The sequence below is a fragment of the Vombatus ursinus genome, unplaced genomic scaffold (assembly GCF_900497805.2).
Source record: "Vombatus ursinus unplaced genomic scaffold, bare-nosed wombat genome assembly UNPS02014798.1, whole genome shotgun sequence".
In the NCBI taxonomy this organism is placed as follows: domain Eukaryota; kingdom Metazoa; phylum Chordata; class Mammalia; order Diprotodontia; family Vombatidae; genus Vombatus; species Vombatus ursinus.
In genome coordinates, this window is record NW_020954576.1 from 25,050,752 (window position 1) to 25,075,798 (window position 25,047).

The following is a 25,047-nucleotide window of genomic DNA, read 5'->3' on the forward strand; positions in this document are numbered from 1 at the left end:
CAGCAATTCAGCTATCACACCTGCAAGTTCTTTTTAGCAGCCTGAGGTATCTGTCATTCATTCATTCTTGCCAAGTGTTTTGAATTTATTTAAAGCATTTCAGTGTTCTTGTTCTCCTTACCTGTATTTGATTCCAGTGTTCCTTTAATCATTTTCTTTTACCCATTGTGTCAAGAACATCATTCTTGAAAAAGAAAATCAGTCAATACAAAAGCATTTATTAAGCTTTTACTATGTGCTGTAGAGTAGCATGGTGGATATAGGGTCTAAGAGTAAGGAAGACCTGGGCCTCTGACATATACTGGCATTGTGACCTTGCCAAATTATTTAACCTTTCTGTGTCCCTAGCCAGCTCTTTGAGACTTTAAATTGCAGAGTACCATATGAAGTTTGAATTTGGGATGCCTTGAATGGAAGCAAAATAGTATTTGAGTCATTCCACTTTATCTTTGTTAACTGTTATCATTTACCATCCATCCCAGTCAGCAGGCCTCTTCAGTAATCATTTCCCTGTTTATCCTGATGTAGGTTTTTTTTTTTTCATGGTATACAGTGAAGACAGTAGCTTAAACCTATTTTCTTTTAAGAATTTTTTTAAATGTTTTCATCTTTTGTTTTTACATTACTTATATTTTCCATTTTGGATCCCTCTCTTTATAAAAAGATATCTTAAAGACTAATTAAGATTTCCTAAGGACTTCCAGAAAACCATCTCTTATAACAAAAAATAGGGGGAAAATTTTCAAGCAAACTAACCAGCATGTCGGAAAAGTCTAATAATATGCAGTATTCCAAATTCACAACTCTACGAAGAAGAGAGATGTAGATACATTTTCGTTTTTCTTATTTAGGAGCAAGTTTGGTCATTATAATTTCACATCATTCAGTTTTGTTTTGTTGTTCATTCCACATACAATATAATAGCTATTACGTATATTGTTTTCCTGGTTTTTATTTCACTTTGTATCTGTTTATGTTAAGTCTTCTATACTTCTTGTCATTCATTTCTTATAGCACAGTAATATTCAGATATATTCATGTGACACAAATCTGTTTATCCACTGCCCAGTTGTATGGATACATACTTTTATTTTCAGTTCCCTATTACTACAGAAAATGCTGCTGTAAATCTTGATGTGATTTTTAAAGCCCTTTTTTGTTCTTGTCTTTTTTTATGGTCTTCATGCTTTCTTGGTTACGTAACTCTGCTCCTATCTTTTACATGTCTTTAATAAACCATAAATTAATAACCTCTTAAAAGATAGCTTTTTATGAAGCCATTTTTAAAATCCAATTTCCTTGTTTTATTAACATAATGTGCTATTATGTGACCAGAATTTTTTTTTTACTAGGTATATTCCCTCTTGAACTGTCATCTTAAAATTTCTAGTTTGGGGATCATGCTTGTCTTTTCCCTGAACTTTTAAAAATTGGCTTCCCCGAAGTCTAGGAGGGATGTTGTTTGGACATGTCTTTTATTTCCATCTTTGCGAGGTCTGGGCGAAGATGATATTCTGATTCCCTTCTTCAGCCAGTCCTTCTCTCGTTGCAAGTTAGTTCTAATGAGACAGTTTATATCATTGCTTCTGCTGCCTTTTAAGTGAGGGAGCCATCAAAAGTCAAGTCAAGGGTCTATCAGATTCTTTTCTTTGAGTGGACAGGGAGCTTCAGAAGATATAGAGAGCTCCATCACAGCTATATCCTACCTCTGTGTCAGGAACACATCCCTTTCTTGCTTATATTATTTAACATAATCTCATCACATTACCATGTGTGTCTACCTTTTTTGTCCTAACCCATATGTGCTCCCTGCTGCTTTTCCTTCTCATTTAGGTGTATTTCCACACAGTTCTATATCTTACAGACATAACAGTATTAATTCATTTAACTCAGAAGTGGTGTTTTGAAAGTAATCTTTGAATTCTGTTTTGTTTTAAAGGCCTCAGTCAAGCTTCTTTCAACTTTATAGGTTCTATTTTGCTGGTCGGCTGCTCCATTGGCTAATAGATTGCTTTCAGTGTAAAGGCCTTAGCCACATATACTGCCACAAGCTGTGACAGTATTCTCTAGAGTAGAGAATTGTATTAGGGAGTAGAGGTGAGTGGGAATCTGTTTTAGGTTTTATCTATTAGTATTTATTTACTAAAGTTAAAGCAAAACCCTGTTTTGTTAGCTACAATAAGATGATTTTGTGGCATAGTTCCTATAGAGAGATTTTAGTGCAGGTTGCTGAACGTAATGGATACTATTATCATAAATCACAGTTTCTTTTTAAAAATAATTTATTATGAATTTCAAACAATGACAAATCAATTAAGCTTATATTTACAACTAATTGAACTTAGACCTTCAGCAGGTAGCTATGTATTACTTAGAAACTACTTTCCATGTCCCCCTTCCGTTGTCTTTGTCCATTTGCCTCTCTGTTGAAGTATGTATATTGTCCTTTATGTAGTTACAATCTAGGATCATATTTTGTGTGTGTGTGTGTGTGTGTGCTTTTTTGCAGATAAGGATGGCAAAGCATTTCATCCAACTTACGAAGAAAAACTCAAACTTGTGGCACTGTACAAGCAGGTTCTTTGGGGTCCATGTAATCCAGACACTTATCCTGAGGTTGGATTTTTTGATGTCTTGGGAAATGACAGAAGGTAACGTGGATTTGCTGCTTGAGGAATTTAATGAAAATCACAGTGAGGGCTCCAAGATAATCTGATTAGGAGAAGAATTTGACTTATGCTCAGTAGCTGAGAAGATGTATTGGAGTCAACTCGTTTTTACTTCTGTTTTCTGGAGTCTTCAAATATTTGGCTTGGAGAAGTTTTGGGCCAGATATTATAGCAGAATCATTCATTTAATTAGGAATATAAGACAAGTATAATTTCATTTGATTTCTCCTGACCGAGAGTTAGGGAACGAACTTTTAAAAATTACTTTCATTTTAATAACTTAATATCATTGTTGGATGTCAAAGATCTCATCCAACTCTTAGACCCTGATTTTCTTAAACCCTGATTTTCTTAACCAGGTTATGACAGAAGGGAAATGCATTGAGCATTCTATTTTTTTTTTTAAGTCCAAGGATATTAAAATTACTGATACAAGAATGAGAAAAATCAAATCTGGTAACTTTTTTTTGCCTTTGAAAAACTGATGTTTAAGATATACCATAGGGTTGCTCTCAGGACTAAAGCAGCTTGATCCATGAAGTGTACTCTTCTGCCTAGGGTATGTGCAATATGATGATCTAGCAAATTTAGTAAATAATAAATTATTTTAGTAAATAGATGTAAGATCTTATTGGGGGGAGGAGTTGAGGTTCTCATGACAAAACAAAGTATTTCATTTTATTACTCCATGAGATTCATTTTAGTGATAGTTGGGAATTGTTCATCTTAGGATTATATGTTTAAATTAAATAAAATTAACTTTAAGGAAGGATGGTGATTGTTGTTGTTTAATTTTTACAGGAAAGAATGGGCAGCCCTGGGAAATCTGTCTAAAGAGGATGCTATGCTAGAGTTCGTCAAGCTGCTAAATAGATGTTGCTATCTTTTTTCAACGTATGTCACATCCCATAAAATAGAGAAGCAAGAACAAGAAAAAAGAAGGTGAAATTTAAGGGCACAGAGTTCTTTTCCAGTCCTGTATATTGATGATTTGCTCTGAGGCACATTGGTTTTATATTAGATAAGTTTTTCTTTCAGATCTCACTGTGTTGCAATTGTTTCTTTTTCCCAGAATGAACTATTGTTTTGTAATTTCTGGTTTTCCCTAACTATAGGTACAGAGGTGACAGCATTCTTTTTCTGACATAAATGTCAGTAATTTTTTAGTAATTTCATTATAAGCCTTTATCTCATGAAGACTTTCATTTGGATCTGTACACCACCTTCCTCATACAACCCAACTACACTTTTCATCAAAACTGTTGAATATTTAAATTCTGTTTCACAGCATTGGCTGTGCTGAATACTTGATTTGGTTAATGTTGAAGATCTTGACGACTTAAACAAAAAGTGTGTTAAGTGACTACTATGTTCAAGGGCTAGGGATATAAAAATAAAATTGAAAAAGTCTCTGACCTCAGGGAGTTCATAGTCTACTAAATGACATGTATAAATAAAATACAGAAAAATAACAAGATAATTTTAAGAAGGAAAAGCAATAACAATGGGGGAATCAGGAAAGACCTTGTATGTAAGGTAACCCCTGAGCTGTACTAGGAGGTGAAAATAGTACATTCTAGATATGAGGGGCCATAGTTTCCTCAGCTATAAAATAAGTGAGTTGAATTAGTTAGCCCTGAGGCTTCTTCTAGCTCTAGATCTCTGATCTTATCATTTTCTGACTAATTAGGCAAAGGCTAATATGGAAGTCTGGATATAGAATGCTTCATATAGGAAGTACCTAGTAGATTGGTTTGATTAGTAATATGAAATAAGATTGGAAAGGCAGTTGGGAGCCATATTTTAGAGAGTTTGCAATTCCAGGCTGAGGATTTTATGTTTTATTTCAGAGGCAATACAGAGCTAGTGAATATTTTTGAGTATGAGAGTAACAAAGATTTTTGTTTTATGAATATCAGTTTGTCAGGAGAATAGATTAGAGAGGTGGGACAGACTAGATGTAGAGAGACAAACTAGGAGGCTTTTACAGTTATTTCAGTGAAAAGTGAACTAAAGTAGAGATTGTGTGACTGGAGAGAATGGGACAGATACAAGAGATACAGAGGTTGAATTGATAAGACTTCATCTTCGAATGTATGTGGAAGGTAAGGGAGAAGGAAGTCGTGGATGACCCCAAAGTTGGGAACTTGGCTGACTAGAAAGATCCCCTGAAAGGAAGTTGGGAAATTTGAAGAAAGGTTGGATTTGGGGGGGAAATATGAGTATTCTTGTAGATATGTTGATTTTGATACGCTTTCAGGACATTAGGTGGAGCTCTCTAGCAAGTAGTTGGTAATGCAGAGAGATTAGGGCTTGTCTATAGATTTGGGAGTCATCTAGTAGGTGCTGATGAGACCACAAGGGGAAAAGGTATGTAGAAAGAAGTATAATATGGATGGAGGGGTATAATAATATACATGGTGAGTAGATAAGTACTAGATTATGATCCAGCAAAGAAGACGCTGAGAAAGAGGCCAGACAGGGATAGGGGAGAGTGTCCAGGAGGAAGGGTAGGGAGTGTGTATGTGGAGGTGATTAACAGTGTCAGAGGCAGTAGAAATATCAAGTAGAATGAAGACTGAGAAAAGGCCTTTGGATATAGCAGGAAAGAATTCTTTGGTGGCCTTGCGCAGGGCAGGTTCAAGTAAGGGTAGAGGTAGAAGACAGATACAGTAATTTAAGAAGAGAGCTTAGGGTGAGAGGAAATAGAGGGAATTAATTTACATGTTCTTTTTTGGGAGTTTGGTTGTGAAAGGGGGAAGGGATATAGGATGATAGCTTGGGGAGATGGCTAAGTTAAGTGAATGGGGTTTTTTTTTAGGGAGGAGGGACTCCTAGACATTTGCAGATGGTGGGGAAAGAACCATTTGCCAAGGAGAGATTGAAGGCACTTAATATTTAAAATGTTTGTTGAACTTAAGGTGAAGAAAAGAATGATTTAGGGGCAAACTCCTGGAGAAGACTGGATCCAAGAACATGAGTGAAGGGGTTAGTAAGAAGAAAAACTTCTGTTTATCAGAGACTCCAGTAATGGAGGAGAAGATGAAGTTGATACTGAGAGATTTGTAGGTGTTGTGAAGTAGAAGAAGGAGCTTGCATTGATGGCCTCTATTTTTGGTGAGACAGTTGGGGTTAAGTGACTTGCCCAGGGTCACACAGCTAATAAGTGTCAAGTGTCTGAGATTTGAACTCGGGTCCTCCTGACTCTAGGGTCAGTGCTGTATTCACTGTGCCACCTAGCTGCCCCTGGCCTTTATTTTTTTAAGGAGGTGGCAAAATCCTGTGCTAAGAGCTTAGAGCGGGGAACAGTGAGAGAGAGCAGATGTTGTTAGAGGTTTGAGAGTCAGAAAAGGTTTGAAATTCATGCTATTTAGAGTGTTATTCAGTTAATGAGGGAAGAATAGAAAGACTGCTTTGTAACAGGGAAGGCTTGGTTGATATTAGGTACATACAGTGTAGTAACCCTGGTGGTCACAAATGCCTAACTTTCTCTAGTGCTGTTTGCAGCACATGAATAGGAGTGAAGAAGGAAAATGGTGGGGATAAAACTGAGGTGGGGGTTTGTTTGTTTTGTTTTAGTGAGGCAATTGGGGTTAAGTGACTTGCCCAGAGTCACACAGCTAGTGAGTGTTGTGTGTCTGAGGCTGGATTTGAACTCAGGTCCTCCTGACTCCAGGGCTGGTGCTCTATCCACTGTGCCACCTAGCTGCCCTTGGGGTTGGGGTTTGACAGGGTGTGACTGGTGAAAAGACAAGAGGCAGGTGATTCAAGGGTAGCTGATAGTGTGTGGTTGAATTACTTCACCATAAGGTGGAGTGTCCAGGGAGGGAAGTGAGACTAGAATAGTGGTACTGGACTAGTGAAACAGAAGAGTGGGGAAGTTGGAAGCCGTGGGTGAGGACAGAGAATATTTTAGAAATGAGGCTGATGGAGAGATTAAAGAACAGGAGATGGTGGTAAGAAAGGGGTATAGTTAGAAGTCATGGCAGAAAGTTGCTTGATTTTTTTTTTCAGGTTAGTAATTTTTTTTTTTTTTGCTAAAATGCCCCATTCATGTTATATGTTTGTATGTGTATGTATACATATATACATGTACATACATACATATATACATAAATATAAAAAGATAGTAACATCCATTCCATAATTTGAGTTATCCAAAACATAGGTAAACCCTACCATCTAAGCAAAAGAGGTCAGTGAATGGCCCAAGTTTATGAGAAGTCCAAATATTCTACTTAGAGAGGGAGGCAGCATGGTAGAGCAGAAGGAGCTCTGGATCTGAAGTCAGAGGACTCGGGCTCACCACTCTGCTTTGACTGCCTCTGACACCATGGACAAATCAGATACTCTGTCTGGACTTGTGTTTGGTCATCTGTAAAAGGAGAGAATAGGCCAAATGGCCTCTGAGGGCCTTTCCATTCCAGATGTGTGATAGTAGAGCCACTTTACTCCTAGTCTAGGTACTTTTATTTTGTATAATTATTTGGTTTTACAGCCAGTTGGAAAGGGATAGAACTCTTAGAGGCAAGCACACCAAAAGCAAGGGTCAAGACAAGGCACATGGCAGCATACAATTCAGAGTGAAAATCTGACATCATTTAGGGTAGGGGCAGAGGCTTTACACCTTTTATAAGTCAGAGATCGTAGGATCACAGGTTTGGACATGGAAGGGATCTTAGAGGTCTGGAAGTCCAGGGAGGTTGTTTGCTCAAAATCATACAAGTAGTAAATGGCAGAGTCAGGATTTGAATCTAGATTCTTTGACTCCAAATCCAGTACTCTTTGTCTTGCAGTGATTGAAATTTATGATAAATAAAAACATTTTTATTGCACTTTAAGGTTTGCAGTGCAAACTTGTACTTTAAGGTTTATGTACTTCATTACATTTGATCTTGTCAGCTTTCATGGGGTAAGTGCTAATTATTATGGTCATTTTACACATAATGAAAGCTGAATCTCAAGAGAGGTTCAGTAATTTGCCCAGGGTCACACAGCTAGTTAATGAGGCAGATTTTGAACCCAAGTCAATGATGAGTCCCCAAAATCAGGTTAAATTATGTTCAGCATACTACATATTAGAATGCCAGAGGAGGTTGTGGTACATTTTGGATTTTATCCCAGATAGTTCAAAATAGAAAATGTTTTAGCACTTGTGAAGATAAGTTTCATGTATCTGGAAAAACTAACTTAGGCAGGACAGCTCATTGCTTGATGATTTGGGGCAAATGAGGTGCTACTATAATAGGTTTACGAATATACATAATTACATTTTGATGTTAAATGATTCACTGTACAAACTTCATTTGGTAAAATAATAAGCTTTTTCTTTGTTAAATCTAACACCTATCTCCCAGTGCTGTCGTGAGGCTTAGTTAAGATGACATGCTTTGCAAACCTTGAAGCACTAAGTAAATACTATGATGATAATGGAGGTGGTGGGGATTGTATTATGCCAGAGGTATGTTGAACATAGTAGTCTCTGTGGACAAATGTCTTATCATACTACCTTTTCTGTTCTTAGGTTTGAATTCACCAGAAACATATTGCCTAATATTACAACTAGCTGTACAGAACATAACTTCCAAGTTGTAGAACCTGAAATCTCAGTTGTCTCTTTTAAAAAAGAGGGGGTGGAGTAAGGAATAGTTTACCTATGAGATTTATGGAGAACAGAAGGATTCATGACCAAATTGGAGGTAGAGAACATTATGAAATGCAAAATGGATAACTTTGATTATATTAAATTGAAAAGTTTTTGCACAAACAAAACCAATGCAACCAAAATTAGAAGGAAAGTTGAAAATTAGGAAAGAATTTTTACAGCCGGTCTCTCTGATAAGGGCCTCGTTTCTAAAATATACAGAGAATTAAGTCAAATTTATAAGAATACAAGTCATTTCCCAATTGATAAATGGTCAAAGGGTATGAACAGGCAGTTCTGAGATGAAAAAATGAAAGCCATCTATAGTTATATGAAAAAAAGCTCTAAATCACTATCGATTAGAGAAATGCAAATCAAAACAGCTCTGAGGTACCACATCACACCTATCAGATTGGCTAACGTGACAAAACAGGAAAATGAAAAATGTTGGAGAAGATGTGGGAAAATTGGAACACTAATGCATTGTTGGTGGAGTTGTGAAATGATCCAACCATTTTGGAGAGCAATTTGGAACTATGCCAAAGGGCTATAAAAATGTGCATGCCCTTTGACCCAGCTAATAGCACTTGTAGGGCTAGATCCCAAAGAGATCATACAAATGAGAAAAGGACCCACATGTACAAAAATATTTATAGCAGCTCTTTTTGTGGTGGCAAAGAATTGGAAATTGAGAGGATGCCCATCAATTGGGGAATGACTGAACAAGTTGTGGTATATGAATGTAATGGAATACTACTGGGCTATAAGAAATGATGAGCAGGCAGACTTCAGAAAAACCTAGAAAGACTTGTATGGACTGATGCTGAGTGAAGTGAGCAGAACCAGGAGAATGTTGTACACAGAAACAGCCACATTGTGCAATGCCTAACTTTGATAGACTTAGCTCTTCTCAGCAATGCAAGGATCAAAGACATCTCCAAAAGTCTCATGATATAAAATGCTATCCACATCCAGAGAAAGAACTATGGAGTTTGAATGCAGATCAAAGCATACTATTTGCTATTTTTTTCTTCTGTTGTGTTTTGTTTCCTCTTTCTGGTGGTTCCTCCTATTGGTTCTAATTCTTCCTTACAACATCGCTAGGGTGAAAATATGTTTAATAGGAATATATATGTATAGCCTGTATCGGATTGCACACCAGCTTGGGGAGGGAGGGGGAGAAAAAATTAAAACTCAAAAGTTTATGGAAGTGATTGTTGATAATTCAAAATAAATTGATTAAAAAAAAAGAAATGATGAACAGGCTGACTTCAGAAAAACCTGGAAAGACTTGTATGGTCTGACGCTGAGTGAAGTGAGCAGAACCAGGAGAATGTTGTACACAGTAACAGCCATGTTGTACGATGATTGAAGTTGATTGACTTAGCCCTTCTCAGCAATGCAAGGATGTAAGACATCTCCAAAGGCCTCATTATGGAAAATGCTATCCACAAAGAAGAAAGAACTATGGAGTTTGAATACAGATCGAAGCATACTGTTTGCTTTTTTTTTTTCTTTTGTTATGTTTTGTTTCCTCTTTCTGGTGGTTCCTCCTGTTGGTTCTAATTCTTCCTTATAACATGACTAATGTGAAAATATGTTTAATAGAAATGTATATGTATAGCCTGTATTAGATTGTGCATTGTCTTAGGGAGGGAGGTGGGGAAGGAGGGGGAGAAAAATTTGAAACTCAAAAGCTTATGGAAGTGATTGTTGATAATTCAAAACAAATTAATTAAAAAATAAGATAAAAAGGTTTTGAAAGACAGAAAAAAGAGGGAGTGGGTTTCGTTTTAATATACTCATTCTATCTGTTTTGTTTTTTTTACCTTGTAGGAAGGAAGAGGAGGAGCAAAGGCGTCGGGAAAAGGAAGAAAGAGAACGTTTGCAAAGGGAGGAAGAAAAACGTATTCAGGAAGAATCTGAAAGGTTGAAAAGGGAAGCAGAGGAAAGGAGACGAATAGAGGAGGAGAAGCTGCGGCTGGAACAGCAGAAGTAAGCCTCCTCCCTAGATGGCACTTACAAATGGGTTACTAAGTCAGTCATTGGAGCCTTGTTCTTCATTATGTGCTTTGGAGCAGTGCTGTTATTGTAGCTTGATGGAAATTTGTACCAGTGATAACTTAACGATTGAAAAAGAGCCTCCTCTCTAAAGCCTTGGCCTTGAAGGGGTGCAGTGACCTCTGTCTCAACGTCTGCCTCTAGGCATTGGTGGCATTCTCTTCATAGAGAGCTACTGGGATTTCTCCTACCTTACTTCTGGCCCTTCTGGATACTTCCATTCAGCGTTGAGTAAATGCCTGCTATGTGCAGTAAACTTGGCTAATTGCTGGGAGAAATGCAAAGATAAGTAAGATAGTCGTAGGATCATAAAATTGGAGCTCAGAGAGGCCATTTTGCAGATGAAGTAACTGAAGCTGACAGAGGTTGTGTGCCTTGCCCAAGGTCACAAAAATAAGAAGTGACAGAGCTGGGATTCAAAACCCAGTTCTCGGGTTTCCCATCCAGTGTTCTTAACTACCCTGCCACCCTGAGTCCCTGTCTTCAAGTACCTGAAAATATAATGGGGAGAAATAAGGCATGGACGGTTGTTTTCACTAGTATTATAAGAAAACTGTTGAGTTACTTTGAGATCAGAGGACCTGGGGAAAATCCCATATCTGGACATCATTCATTTCTATGCTTATATTAGTGAAGTGTAGGGAGCATTGACACTGTCTGTCATAGCATCTGTGACTGCCCTGGTGTGCCTGGGTGGCTTCTGGGTTTCTAGGGAATTGACCACGTAGCTCTCAGTTCATGAGAACATTCTGGATAACTTTTTGCAAGGTTCTAAATAGCATGATAGTGGAAAGGTGAAATCAGAGGTCCTTGGTTTGAATCCTTACTGTTAATTTATTATTCTTGTGACCTGGGGCAAGTCGCTTAAGCTTTCTAGGTTTCCGTTTCCTCATCTGTAAAAGAAGGAAGTTGGATTAGATGACCTGTGTGGTGTCTTCCAACTCTAAATCTATGTGCTTGTGAACAAGATGAGAAAGAATTTTACATTTTTTATAAAAAGTTTTACATGAAACGAAGTGCAGTGAGGTCTTTTTAAGGTAGGCCTAAAAATCCTATGATACCACAAAATTTCACTGATTTTACCTGTACTTAATAATCCTAACCACAATTATCTAATAATGAATCACATCCTCTCATGCTGCCTTCTGTCTTATATAAAAGCACCCACAAAAGGCAGCATGCAGCGTAGTGGATAGAGAGTTGGCCTTGGAGGCACAAAGGCTTGAGGTCAAGCCCTGTCTCTGGCACAGACTGGTGGTGTAATCCGGGGCAAGTCATTTCCCCTCTTGGTTCCCCAGGCAACTCTCAGAGTCTATCAAAGACTACAAGTTTTAGAGCAGTGCACAGTCTGTATTGATAGAGGGAGTTCTTCACCCTTAAGAGTTCCTTAAACCGATGAAATTGCAGTCTCTGTTGAAAAAGAAATCCCTCCAAGACATACTTCTTTGAAAAGTTAACTAAAGTTGAATAGAAACAGTGTTCATTACAACTGTAGATTCAGTGCCTTATTTCTTCTAGGCCAGAGGCACATGTTAATGAGCATAACTGGCCTAGTCATTTCAAAGGGTTTGTACAATTTAATATATATCAATGACTTGCCTTTCATAGTAAATAGTCCTTTGTAGTCAGCCTGGTCTATTTTTAACATTTTTAGGCAACAGATAATGGCAGCACTAAACTCCCAGACTGCTGTGCAGTTCCAGCAGTACGCGGCCCAGCAGTATCCAGGGAACTATGAGCAGCAGCAGATTCTCATTCGGCAGCTGCAAGAGCAGCATTATCAGCAGTACATGCAGCAGTTGTATCAAGTCCAGCTTTCGCAGCAACAGGTATGATAGACTCAGACTGCAGCATTAGCGAAGGTATTCAGTTTGGTTGGAATGGAGATTCATTTTAGCAAGTGGTAGTTGAGAGACAATACGCTGTAGTAAGATGAGTTTTTCACTTGGAGTCAGGAGAGACCTGAGTTCCACTCCAGCCTCTGATCTCAGTAGTTCTGTGAGCATGGGTACTGGCGTAAGCTTTTTGAGTCTTCGTTTCCTCTTTTGTAAAAGGGAGATAATCCCTATAGTGTAGTATATCTTTCATAGGATTGTTGAAAGGAACATATGAGATAATCTGTGTAAAGCACTTTGTAAACTTTAAGGCACCATAGAATGGCCATTATAATTTTAATGGCGTAGAGGGTAGAGAGAATAGAGAGCTTGCTTTACATCAAGGAAGGTTTGACTTCAAGTCTTCCTCTGACTCAGGCTAGCTGTGTGACCCTGAGGCAGGTCCCTGACCCTCTTGGTACCCCTGGCGACTCTCTCAAGACTCCCAGCTTGCAGAGAAGCTGCTGATCTGCCATCGTAGAGGGCATTTCCTCATCTGGAGCTCACCCGCCAGTGAAATCATAGGGCCAGGCCCTGTCTCTAGAGCAATACTAGTGAACTTTAAACTGTGATCCAAGGTAAAAGAGAGCTTTAGTTCTACCTTGAGGAGAAAGGGTCTATTTTGGTTAGGTCATAGATGTGATTTCATGGACAGTTACAAACCAAATATGCTTGAAGTAGCATGTTTTGACAGTTTTTTTAAAATGAGTGTTTGGTTGACAAGAGTGCCTCCAGAAGCTGCTTTATCATCTCTTACAACCTGGAAAAAATGGCAGTAGATATTGATATGGGAGTATAAATTGGAATCAGCATAGGCCAGTAAACTGTGTTGTCTGAAGCTGCCACAGAGTGTGGATGAGTCCTCGATCTCCTGAGGATCCCAGCAAGCCCAGGACCTGCCTACCGGTCAAGGCAACCTACCTGATGAGGTGGGAAGAATGTCGTAGAGCAGGTGTGAGACGACCCGGCCTTTGCTGGTTGTTCCCTGTATGTTTTCAGACAGATCATTGAATAATAACTAGCTAACATTTATATAGTATTTTAAAGTTTGCAAAGCTATTTGATTGTCACAGCAGCCCTATGAGGTAGGTGTTACTGTTATCCCCATTTTACAGATGAGGATGCTGAAGCTGAGAGAGGGTAAATGGCTTACCTAAAGTCCCTTAGCTCTTTGTTGTCTTAGGGAGAATCTGACGCTAGGCCCCCATCTATCCATTATGCCAGGCTGCTTCTGTGTTTCATCTGGGAGTTCCTCTTCTTTTAAGTGAGGAAGGTTGGAATCTGTTCCAAGAGTGTAGATCCCCTGATCCTGCATCTCCTTCACTTGAGTTTAAAGCAGAAATTGCCTTTCCCTCTGAGTGGCTGTAAGTGTGAATGATGCTGCCTGGGGGCCTGATTTGGCCTTGACTTGTGGGCCGGAAGGCCCCTCTGGCCTGATAGCTGTGCTTAGCTCTTGAGGCGGTATTCCCTGGAACCATTGAGCATCACGGTATAGTATATCATAAGAGCACTGGGCTAGAAATCAGCTAGCTCTTAGTTGTACTCTTGCGGAAGGAGCCCTGGACTACAAGCCAGTGTTACTGTACTGGTTCTGACAGAATCTCTGGGAACTTAAGCAGGTAGTTTAAACTTCAAGTGATTCTCTCTGCCTCAGTTTCCCAGGCTACAAAATGGTGATAACAGAACCCTTCCTTTCCTCATACCATCCTGATTAGAGGCATAAGATAAAGCCCCAGCCCCGAGGCCTCGTTGTGATAAGTTGATTGCACTAGGTTCTTGAAAGGCATGCTTGTGGAGATCAGATTCTTGACTGCTCCTCCCAACCCTGTGAGGCTTTGCCCTTTTTGTCTTTTCATCTATAGGTTAAGTTTTATTTATTTAGCTGTGATAGAGCGATTATGAGCAAAGAATCTGAGTGAAGCAAGAGAAGCTGTATTCCTCCTATTTATTAAAATAACACAAAAGCCATTCCATATAAATAGAGTTAGGGTTATACAAATATACAAATGTATAGCATATTCTTTGGAACATAGAATTTGTGAATTTTCTACTTCTGACATATTTAAGTCTTGACAGCAAGAGTATAGAGGACAGTATAAAGTAGGCTGGCATGTTCTTTGAGTCCTTGTAAAATCATATAGTGTATCAGAAACCTAGTTTTATTTATGATTCACATATTTGATATCTGTGAAATCCACAAGACATCACCACTTTCTCTTGAAAAGTGGTGATGCAAAATGAAAATTCATTCCAATTCCAAGTTGTGTTTTTGGAGAAATATGCATGCAAAATATGTTCCCCCAAACCACCTAGCTCTGCAAAATCATGCAGTGAAAACCACAGGACTTGTGGGAGAAATACGGTTAGGGACATAATACAGATATTTTGTTAGTGACATGTATAAAAAAGATAGGAACCTAATAAAAAATACTAGCATGGTTTTGTACATGTTAAATGGTTAAGAAATGCATCAATACTACAATAAATAGTGACTGCATCTATAGCCATGGACCTGGGCTGCTCAAACAACTTGGACAGGATCCTAATTCTGGGCCTTGGGGCTGAAGTATGGCAGAAAAGGTAGGGGTGTGGACCAGCCCTCCTCTGTCCATAGTTCTTATTGCATTGGAAGATGTACATAAATATGGGACTTGATCTTCAAAAAGACCTGAAATTTCCTTGTAGAAATGGGCATTGTTGGAAGGGTTGCATTTTTTGAGTAATTGTGAAATGGTACAGTTTTTCTGCATTGTTCGCTTTTTGTTGTAGAGGAAATCTTGTAGAAGCAAACTCAAAATTTGCATTATGTTCAATTTATTCATTAATGTATTAGTTGTGCTGGAACAAATTTACATTTTCAAACAAGTGTTACAGCTGAAGGGACTGTATATTTTTATACACACACTTTAATGGCTATATGAGAAAAAAAATTTCTTGAGCAGTTTTCTTTCATTTATAGTTTCCATCCTTTATAGCTTTCTTTTTTTTAATTGGCATTAAGATAAATTGTGTGTGTGTGTGTGCGCGCACATGTGCACATGCACTCTACGTACATTATCTCATTTGATTCAACATTTGTGTGAGGTAGATATGACTGATTATTATCTCCATTTTATAGTTGAGGAAATTTGGCCTTGTTCAGATACAGGTTAGACTAAATTGACACCTAAGAAGAGCCTTTTCAAATTCTTGTATTCTGCAACTTGCTAAAAAGTGTCAGTCATTTCATTCATGGTTCCTCTTTAATTTTAAGTCAGATGTTCCTTCCATCATCTTATGTTGCAAAAGACTTATTTTTTTTAAAGTCATATTACGGTTTGTAAAATTGCTCATGCTGGTATAAATTTTTGTAAACAGTTTCTCGGGTAATGAGTAGAAAGCCTTGCTGAATATAGAAAAAAACAAAATCCTGGAGGAGAATGCTAGAGCATACTAGAATAACATACTGGAAAACACTGATAAACTCCTGGTAAGTCATTTGAAGAGAGTCATTTAACTGGGTTTCAGTTTCCTTATGTATAAAATGAGAGGTTAGATATGTGCAAAAATATTTTCAGTAGCTCTTTTTTTGGCAGCAAAGAATCAGAATTGGGGATTTAGAAGTGGTGGAATACTATTGTGCTGTAAGAAAGGATGAAGGGGACAGGAAGGAACTCTGGTCGTGATGGCCAGCCATCATTCTAGAGGACTCCTGATGAAACGTGCTTCATGTCTCCAAATAGAGATGTGCTGGACTCAAGAGTGCAGATGGAGACCATTTTTTTGGACCTGGCCAGTGAGAGAATTTGTTTCGCCTGTTTATTCATTGTTTGTAAAAGGAATTTTATTTTTCATACTTCCTCAGTGAGGAAAGAGGGTGAGGAGAAGGGAGAGAAGTCAAATCTTTGTGAAAATAAAATTTAAATTTAAAAAATCAAATGAGGGATTAAGAGTAGATCTCTGAGATTTTTTACCTATTGAAACCAAATTGAAAATCTGTCACTCCTTTGTCTACCTTCTTATTCCTGGCTCTTGAAGGCAATACACATTCTGTAGATATTGTAGTGTATTGAATAGGCATTGAGTCAGGAAGACCTGGGTTCAAATCCTGTCTCAGACCTTTACTGGCTGTATTATTTTGGATATGTCACTTCAGCTCTTTGTGCCTCACTTTGTTAATTTGTAAAATAAGAGGGTTGGATTTGATAGCCTCCATGGTCTCTTCAAGCTCCAGATCTGTGATACTAATAATCCTTGAATGTCATAGCTTTCCTGATACTTCCAGTTGAGATTGTTAGATGATCTCTAAAAACTAAATATTTTATTTGTTGAAGTGATATATTTTTTTTGTATCCCGTAATTGTTACTGGTGGTGGCAGTTTCCTATTAATATGGAATAATATAGTTCTTCAACAACAACAACAAAACTTTAATTTAAAAAATTTCCTAACATATAGTTGATACATTGTTTTATGTGCTTTTGGGCGGAGTGTGAAACTTGCACTCTTTACAAACTTAACATAGTAATAACTATTTTGGATAGATATTTGCCTCTGGAAAGAAAAATTTTGAAAGAAAAAAACCCATTCCCCAAGTGTGCAAGTGCTGGTAGGCTCAAGCAACTTTTATCAATCAGGTGTTTTGTGTAGTCTCTACTAACTGCTATTGGTTCAGGTGATTTCAAAATAATACATAGCTGTTTCAGGTTTTTCTACATTTTTCCCTTTTGGTGAAAGGGCAGCATCATATCCTAAAATAGTCATTCTTCACATCCAGTACATTTTATGTTTTTCTTGGATTATAGGCAGCATTACAGAAGCAGCAAGAAGCAGCAGCAACTGGAGCATCTTTGCCTGCAGCATCAAAGGTGAATGCAGCCACACCTGGTGAAATGCTCTCAGTCAATGGACAGGCCAGACCTCACCCAGACAGCTCTGCAAAAGAACTGGAACCAGAAATTTCAGAAGAAGTCCAAGAGAATGGACCAAAAGGTATTATTAGGAATTTGTGTACATTAGTCTTCCTATTAAAGACTCTAAAAATGAGAAATCCAGGAGGGTGAGTTGAGCATATTTGAATATTACTCATGAGAGCATTAAGAATTGTCAATTGAGCAACATTTTTTGCCCTTATAGACTAAACATACTGCATCTGGTAGACTTATCTCTAGAATTTTGAAATAAATTAGAATTAATCTCTTCTGTGTACTCTTGATTCTGTTATTTATTCAGTAGATTTAAAGGTAAAAACAGTACATTGTGTGATAGACATCTCATACTAGGCATATACCTCTCTTGAATGATGGGGACAGCCACAGAAATAGTGGCATATAGCAACTGTAATGGAAAGAACTAAATCATACTTTGTGGCTTCTCTCTGGAACATTTCACAGAAAGTAGCATCAGAAAGAACCTTAGAGATGCACTGGCGTGCCCTTCTGCTTACCATCAGGAGCTATCAGTATCTTCAAAAGGGAAATTCAGGGTAAAATCTAAGTCTTTCGAATATTCCAGGGTATATGTCTGCTTCTTAGTATCCATTGTTCTCCCATTCACTTCAGTCTTTAAGAAGTTTAAGTCAGTTTCCTTCTGAGTTTTATTTGTTTCACCGTCTTGGGGTGTTTCTAAAACTTTTTAGAGATAGATTTATTTTCTTGCTTTATGCAAACTAAAATCAGATACAAATTTCCTTAGGCTATCACCTAAATCCTAATAAGTTTACCTCTGTATCTTTAGTTTCCTTTATTTGTTGAAATGCCTCTTCAGTTATTTACGGGAATTCAAGAATTACCCCAGAGACACTATTGCTGAAGTCCCTTTTATAAGTGAAGTATAAAAAGCAGTTGTAAATAAGATTATGAATTGTATTTGATAAGGTGGGATCGATGAGAATTGAGATATTGCATGACTTCTTCCATATGCCCATAATATTGAGATACTGCCATATGTTGGGCCTACAGTTCCATGGGATTGTTTTCTTCATAAATCCAGAGGGGAAGTAGCATCTGAGCCTTATCACTAGGTTAGTAGCTGGACCCAGGTTGTCAAAGTAATATAAATGGTTTTTTAACTCATATTATCATATAAATGCAGATGGTAGACCTGTTTAACTTTTATGAGTCCTCTTGTTGCTAGAATCTGTTCCTGTAATAGCTGCACCTTCCATGTGGACAAGACCTCAGATCAAAGACTTTAAAGAGAAGATTCGGCAGGATGCAGATTCAGTGATCACAGTGGGCAGAGGAGAAGTAGTCACTGTTCGAGTACCTACACATGAGGAAGGATCTTATCTCTTCTGGGAGTTTGCAACAGACAGTTATGACATTGGGTTTGGGGTATTTTTTGAATGGACAGAGTCTCCCAATACTAATGTCAGTGTGCATGTCAGTGAATCCAGTGATGATGACGAAGAAGATGAAGGTAGAGCAGCTTTTTCATAACTATATTTAAAAATAAAAGTCTATGTATGTTATAAAAATCTTTGGCATAATGACAGAAAGAGATATGGCATTTGAGATGAATTTTGACTGGCAGAGGTTGGTGGGGAGGGGGGATGGGATTCCAGGTATAAAGAACAGCATGAGCAGAAGGCATTGGAGGGGAGGGATAGTACAGGACATAATGTGGGCGAAAATGACTACCCCCGTTTGATGGGAGCACAGTGTACTTGGAGGGGAGTAGTATGAGAAAAGACGAAAAAGTTAGGGTGAAATCACATTGTAGAGGACCTGGAATGCTAGGGGCAGGGATTTCAGCTTTATTACATAGCCATCAGGGAGCCATTTAAGGGTTTTGTGCATGGGAGTGACGTATTCAGATATGTGTACTTAGAAGATTAATGTGGCATCGGCATGAGGGGTGTTTAGACAGCAGAAAGTAATGAAGAGGAGTTTTGTTTTAAATATGTAAAGCTGCAGGTGCCACTGGCATATCCGTATGGAGACATCCTTTGGGTATTTTAAGTTAAATGCATGATTCTTAGACTTGAATTCTCTTCTGGAGATTAATATGCAGGAGTCCTCTGTAGAGGAAAGGGAAGCCTTGAGAGTGAGTAGTAGTGCTGAAGGAGAGAGTGGAGAAAGGGAGGAGAGAGATCTGAACACTGAAGCTGGTGGAGTCTGTAGCTAGAGCTGGCAGAGGAACCATGAAGGAGGCACACATTTTGGTTCAGTAGATTCTTTAATCAGTATGTTGTATGTGCTTTGCTAAAATAATTAACAAGTTGGTTTCATCACTTCCTTTTCCCAGAAAAGCTCAATTCCACTCGTTTCTGAATACCATGTAGGCATGTTAGTGTTTGCTCATTTGAATGGCAACTGCATTTTAAACTTTTTAGTGTTACCATTTCTGCTTCCCTTTAGCATCTCATGAATCACCAGATATAATGGGTATTCTGTAAAGTGTGTATTGAGTTGGTTAACATTTCTATAGAACATTAAAAGTTTAAAGAACACTTCTTGAGGCAAAGTGTAAAGCAAATAAAGTATTTATTACTCTTTCACTTAATTATATAGTTTCATAAGGGAATAGGTTGTTGTACTTTAGGTACTCCTTCACAGAATCCTAGGATTTGCAGTTGTAGGGGGCCTTAGAGATTATCTAGGCCAGTTTCCCCATTTTCTCCCCATTTCACAAAGGAGTGAGATACCTGGCTTGGGATCATACAGGGAGTAAATGATAGTTAGGATTTGAACCTAGGTCCCCGGACTCTTAAGTCCATTGCTAGTTGTATTATCTCATGCTGGCTGTCTTTCACCAAAATTAATTTGCCATATGCATGATCATAAAGTCTTTAGCAAAAAAAGCTGCCTTTTAAATAACTGCTTAATAACTTGTTGATTAAATTGTCTGTATCATGGTGGTGGATTTTTTTTTAAACCTTTAAGTATGTCTGTTGCTCCTTATAATCTGGGTACATACATACATATGGCTGAAAGGACAAAGAAATCACCAAATCCTTACCTCCATGGTATACTTTTTTTTTTTTTTTTTTTTGGCGAGACCATTGGGATTAAGTGACTTGCCCAGGGTCATACAGCTAGTATCAGGTGTCTGGTCTGAGACTGGATTTGAACTCAGGTCCTACTGACGCCAGGGCCAGTGCCACTGCGCCACCTAGCTGCCCCCATGGTATACTTTTAAAGAAGACTTAAAATTTGGATTAATACAAGAGCTATTCAGGCAGGAGTGAAAGGGAGGGAGAGTGTGGTAGGAGGTGTTTCTTTCAAAAAAAAAAACAAAAAACAGATACATTTCAGCCTCGGAGACCATTCTCCTGTATTACTTTGCACTTTTGTCTCTTGTTCTGAATGGTTTTTATACTGATTAAAAGGTGTTTTCTTACTTATTTTGGTGATGTATAGTCTAAAGCCTCTAGCCTAAACCCAGATCTTGACTTAATGGACCTGTGTCTTGCATACAGGAACATAGAAAATTTCTCATCTGCAAATGAGCCCAATTTTAGTTTAGGTTTTTTTTTCTCTTCAGTAAAGCAAATTTGATAATGTTTTGGAGACTTCAGGTTTTACAGATATGCTAGTTGATCCTCATGCTTTTAAAAACCTGCTTTATATTGGTATCATAAAAAAACAATTGCCCTCTCAGTTCAGGTTCCTTTATTTTTTTAGATATATACACTGAATTCATAGGTGCTGGGAGGAACCTTAGGGATCAACTAGTCTCACCCTCCTGGGTTGGTTTAAAAAAAAAAAAGACTAGCTCTCCCTATGTCACACCTCAGCTGCAAGTAGAGGGGCCCAGGCATACTGTTGATCAACAACAGTAGTCTTGATCTGTCCAATGTCCTTCCTGGGCTGGTTTATCCCTCCTTAGGCAACCTGGTGATTCCCTTCCCCTTGTATTGAGAGTAGCTAACATTTATTTAGCACTTAAAGGTTTATACAGCTTTTTACAAACATGATTTTATACTCTCAACAATCCCAGGAGGTAGGTGCTCTTATCTCAGTTTTACAGTTGAGGAAACTGATGCACAGAGAGATTAAGTGACTTGTCCAGGTCACAAGTTAATTAAGTATCTATGCCAAGACTTGAATTTAGGACTTCTTGACCTCAAGTCCAACATTGTCACTATGCCACCTAGCTGCCATGTTCATGGCTCAAACATCTGATTGGAGTAGCCCCCTGCAGCTTAGAATCCCAGGCTTAGGAGGTCTGTCAGTCCCAGGCTGTTATTTGGGCCCAGATAATTAAAATGATTTTCCCAGGGTCACTAACCTGTGTGCTTTTATTTTCTATTATTTAAGTAGATCAGACTTGGGTAAAGAGGGAAGGAAGGGCATAAAAACACAGAAACTACTAATGTGCTGCCCAGTTCCATAGTTCTAGTATGGATTGAAGCAAATCATTACCATTCTGAGAATCCACGTTAGTTGAATTGTTTGAAGGACCAGTGATGATTTTCTATCTTCATTCTTTTTTTTTTTTTTTTTTAACAGAAAACAGTGAAGAAAAAGCCAAAAGGAAGTCCAGCAAGCCTCAGCTAGATGAAATTGTACCTGTGTACCGACGAGACTGTCATGAAGAAGTATATGCTGGCAGCCATCAGTACCCAGGGAAAGGAGTCTATCTACTTAAATTTGACAACTCATATTCTTTATGGAGATCAAAAGTAGTCTACTACAGAGTGTATTATACTAGATAAAAATGGTGTTACAATATCAATTGAGGCTTGGGCTGGGCAGAAGATGGCCTTTTATTTGGGAATCTCTTCTAACATAACAGAGCGTTAGAGTCAGGTTTTACCCCATTTGGTTTTGGTCTGACGGTATATGAACTCTTAAAGAGTCAAGATTATCCCCAAGACTCCCTATTATTATTACAAGAATTCTTTGGTGTTGAAAAGGGATCTCCAGACTTATCCAGCACTTAGGGGTTAACCAAGAGAGTCACTGATGGATGGTGCTTAAGCTGAAATTACGTGAGTTACATATGTTAAATCCCTTGAATCCTACAAAATGAAATGCCGCAGTGTGAACCCTGTTTGGCTGATGGTTAGTTCACTGTGCCTGCTTCATGTGCTTTGTGATTGCTAACAGTTGAATTGCCTTTTAATTTGAAGTCCCTCTGTTAATGGACTATAGCTATGTTTTGAAATGTCTGGGGTTTTTTTTGGTACAATTAGAAATTCAAAATTGTTACCTAAAGCAGTTTTTAAAAACAGTTGTCTCTCTTTGTCCTGCATAGCCCCAAATGGCAAGACTTAAATTGCCTTTATTTTTGGTTAGTCCAAGGTAATACAAAGAAGGATTCTCTGGACGAATTGGATGCCTAGAATTTGTTAAACCAGGATGATGAATGAATTACAATACCAACATGGGTAGTACTAGTGAGTCAACTGTCTTAGCTGACCAGCCTCCCATTTCTGCCCGAGGTTGACTACCAGTAGCAAAAACAAAGTTAATAAATTATTGGCTTGATTGGCTTTTTATGTCATATCAAACCCAGTTTTCTACCCAATTCAGTAATCTTGGCTTTGTATTTTATAAATGCAAATTGGTACTTGGGGCATTTAAATATTTTAAATCATTTTAGTATATAATTCAGTGTGTGGGGATTCATGTTGTTGCACTGATAAATCACTGCCACTCCATTTTCTCATGTTTGGTACCACTTGTGCACAAATCCTATGTAATTCTTCTTTAGAATTAAGTATTGTGGAAAGTTGAAATGTCCCATCACATACCTAAATTTTAAAGTCTTCTAGCTTTAATCTGCATTATGTCTGTCATGGATGATGTTGGAGCATCTTGTGGTTCTGTTCAGTTCAAACAAATATGGGTTTGTCTGGCCCATATTTGTGAAAGCAGTTGGCCAGTATAGGAAGCCTTGGAGGAATGTCATGTAGACAGATGTTAATGTACATTTAACACTGTTAATGTATGTTACTGAAATATATGGATTTTTAAAAACCACAAAATCACTTCTTGAAGAAGGATTTCCATTAATTAGCTATAGTTTGTACAGTTCACTACCTAATGGGGGCACTTGAGTTTTGCATATATTGGGTTTGTTTCTGTTTGAGCTTCGGTTTTGTGTGTGTGGGTGTTTATATGTTATATACACACACACACACACACACACACACACACACACACACACACGTATATATCTAACTTTTTTCTCTCCTCATTCACAAATTGGGTTTTTTCTCCTAAGTAGCTCCACAGTGCTTAATTTGAGGTTTTTAAATTTGGTTCAGAAACGTAGTGCCAGCTAAATGGCTATCAGTGCTGTTACACCCAGAACATTTTTAAGGCAGTCTGCTGTCTTGTACATACAGAATGTAAAACCATGGGGTTAGGCAGTTTCTTGCTTTTTTTTTTTTCAGTGAGAAGAATTCTGTATTTAAAAATGTAAAATAAACATATAAAAAAGCAGACATTAATATATTTCTTCCAGGATTTGATTACAGATTTTGACCTTGCCCATACTGAGGTTATCTCACTCATAGAATGTCATTGTTCTTGGAAGCAGCATATCGCTTTAGATGACAACAATTCATCAAGTGTTCACATCAAAACTTTTTGGATTTAAACTTTTTTTATTCCCTTTGGCTGTTGATTAGAACAGTGAAAATACAATTTTAAAAATACTTTAAAATAATATATTTAATCAATTAAAATACATTTACTTATAACTGCTTGCCTTTTTTTTTTTAATATGGTTGTTTTCTGAAGTATTAGTACTGTACTTCCCTATTCAGGTATGACAAAAAGAAATGTATTAAAGGGCCTTTTCTGTTTTTAAGAAGGCCTAGTTTTTTAGAAAAAGCAACACACAAAAAACCTCTTTTCTGACCATTTCTTTTTCTTTCTGCTGTAAATTATGCTTGTGTGTTCAAATAGATTTAATTTTTTTCAAACTTATTGATTAAAAGCACTGCCTTTGTTCAACGTTTTGTCCTAAAACAGTTTTTTCCTCCTTCACAATTGTGCACACATATTGTTACCTGAGACATGTGTTCTGAAATAGAACATGAAATGAGGCAGCCAACTTGCCGATCCTGAAAGTTGATGTTTCAGAAGCAGTGGGGTCACACCTTATTGGTGTTATCTGGAATACCAGGAATTAACCCATTTAAAGTAGGCCTTACTTGGTTCTAGTGGTTGCAGAGTAACTTTTTTTTAAAAGAGATACTTGGACACCTTAACCTACTTCCATTTGTTACATGGAGTTTCAGCAAAATAAAATGATTAGGTTGGCATACCTGTTTCTGAGACCCCATGCAGCCAGTTCAGGGGCTAGTTGAGACTATTGGTTTGGCATTTATAGAGGACCTGTTGGTAGCTGTCATTTTATGAGACAAGCAATTCTTTTGTCTTGGAGCCTGAGAATACACTTATTGAAAGTAATTTGTAATGCAATAATAAACATATGCCTATTGTGCCAGCCCCCTCACTATTTCAGAGCAACACTTTGGTTAGCAACCAGGCACCCAGTGGAATGTCAGAGGACTGAAAGGTACAGAAGAACTTGATCACCAACAAAGACATGATCTGCTTAAGAACTGAAATTGGGGTGGTAGAAGAGAGCTCATCTCTCAGAAGCAGGACAACTGGGAACAGTCACTCTGTTGAATGTGTTTCCAGTCTTTGGTGTTAGAATCTGGTTCTCGACTTCACATCTGTTGCTTCGTATTCTTTGACTTAGTTTGTGGTAGGTTTTTTCCAAAGTTTAATTGGTTATTGTCTCTCTCATTTCCTACCTGGAATGTTAGAGTAGTGGTCTTTCTGATTAGAGAGACAGGGAAGAAGCATCTGCTATCCTTACAGACCACACTGTAATTTATAATTATTACACAT

At 37.9% G+C, this 25,047-nt stretch overlaps 1 protein-coding gene across 1 annotated transcript in view; it reads left to right on the forward strand.

Moving 5' to 3' along the window:
- LOC114049690 (Golgi resident protein GCP60-like) overlaps window positions 1-24,138 on the forward strand; it is a 41,858-nt gene extending 17,720 nt beyond the window's left edge. The window contains exons 2-8 of the mRNA XM_027871020.1: window positions 2,510-2,651; window positions 3,471-3,611; window positions 10,150-10,308; window positions 12,029-12,203; window positions 17,032-17,218; window positions 18,362-18,646; window positions 21,682-24,138. Coding sequence (XP_027726821.1) covers window positions 2,510-2,651; window positions 3,471-3,611; window positions 10,150-10,308; window positions 12,029-12,203; window positions 17,032-17,218; window positions 18,362-18,646; window positions 21,682-21,887 — 1,295 coding nt within the window. The 3' untranslated portion in view covers window positions 21,888-24,138. The remainder of the gene's footprint in view (window positions 1-2,509; window positions 2,652-3,470; window positions 3,612-10,149; window positions 10,309-12,028; window positions 12,204-17,031; window positions 17,219-18,361; window positions 18,647-21,681) is intronic.
- Window positions 24,139-25,047: the final 909 nt, after the last annotated feature.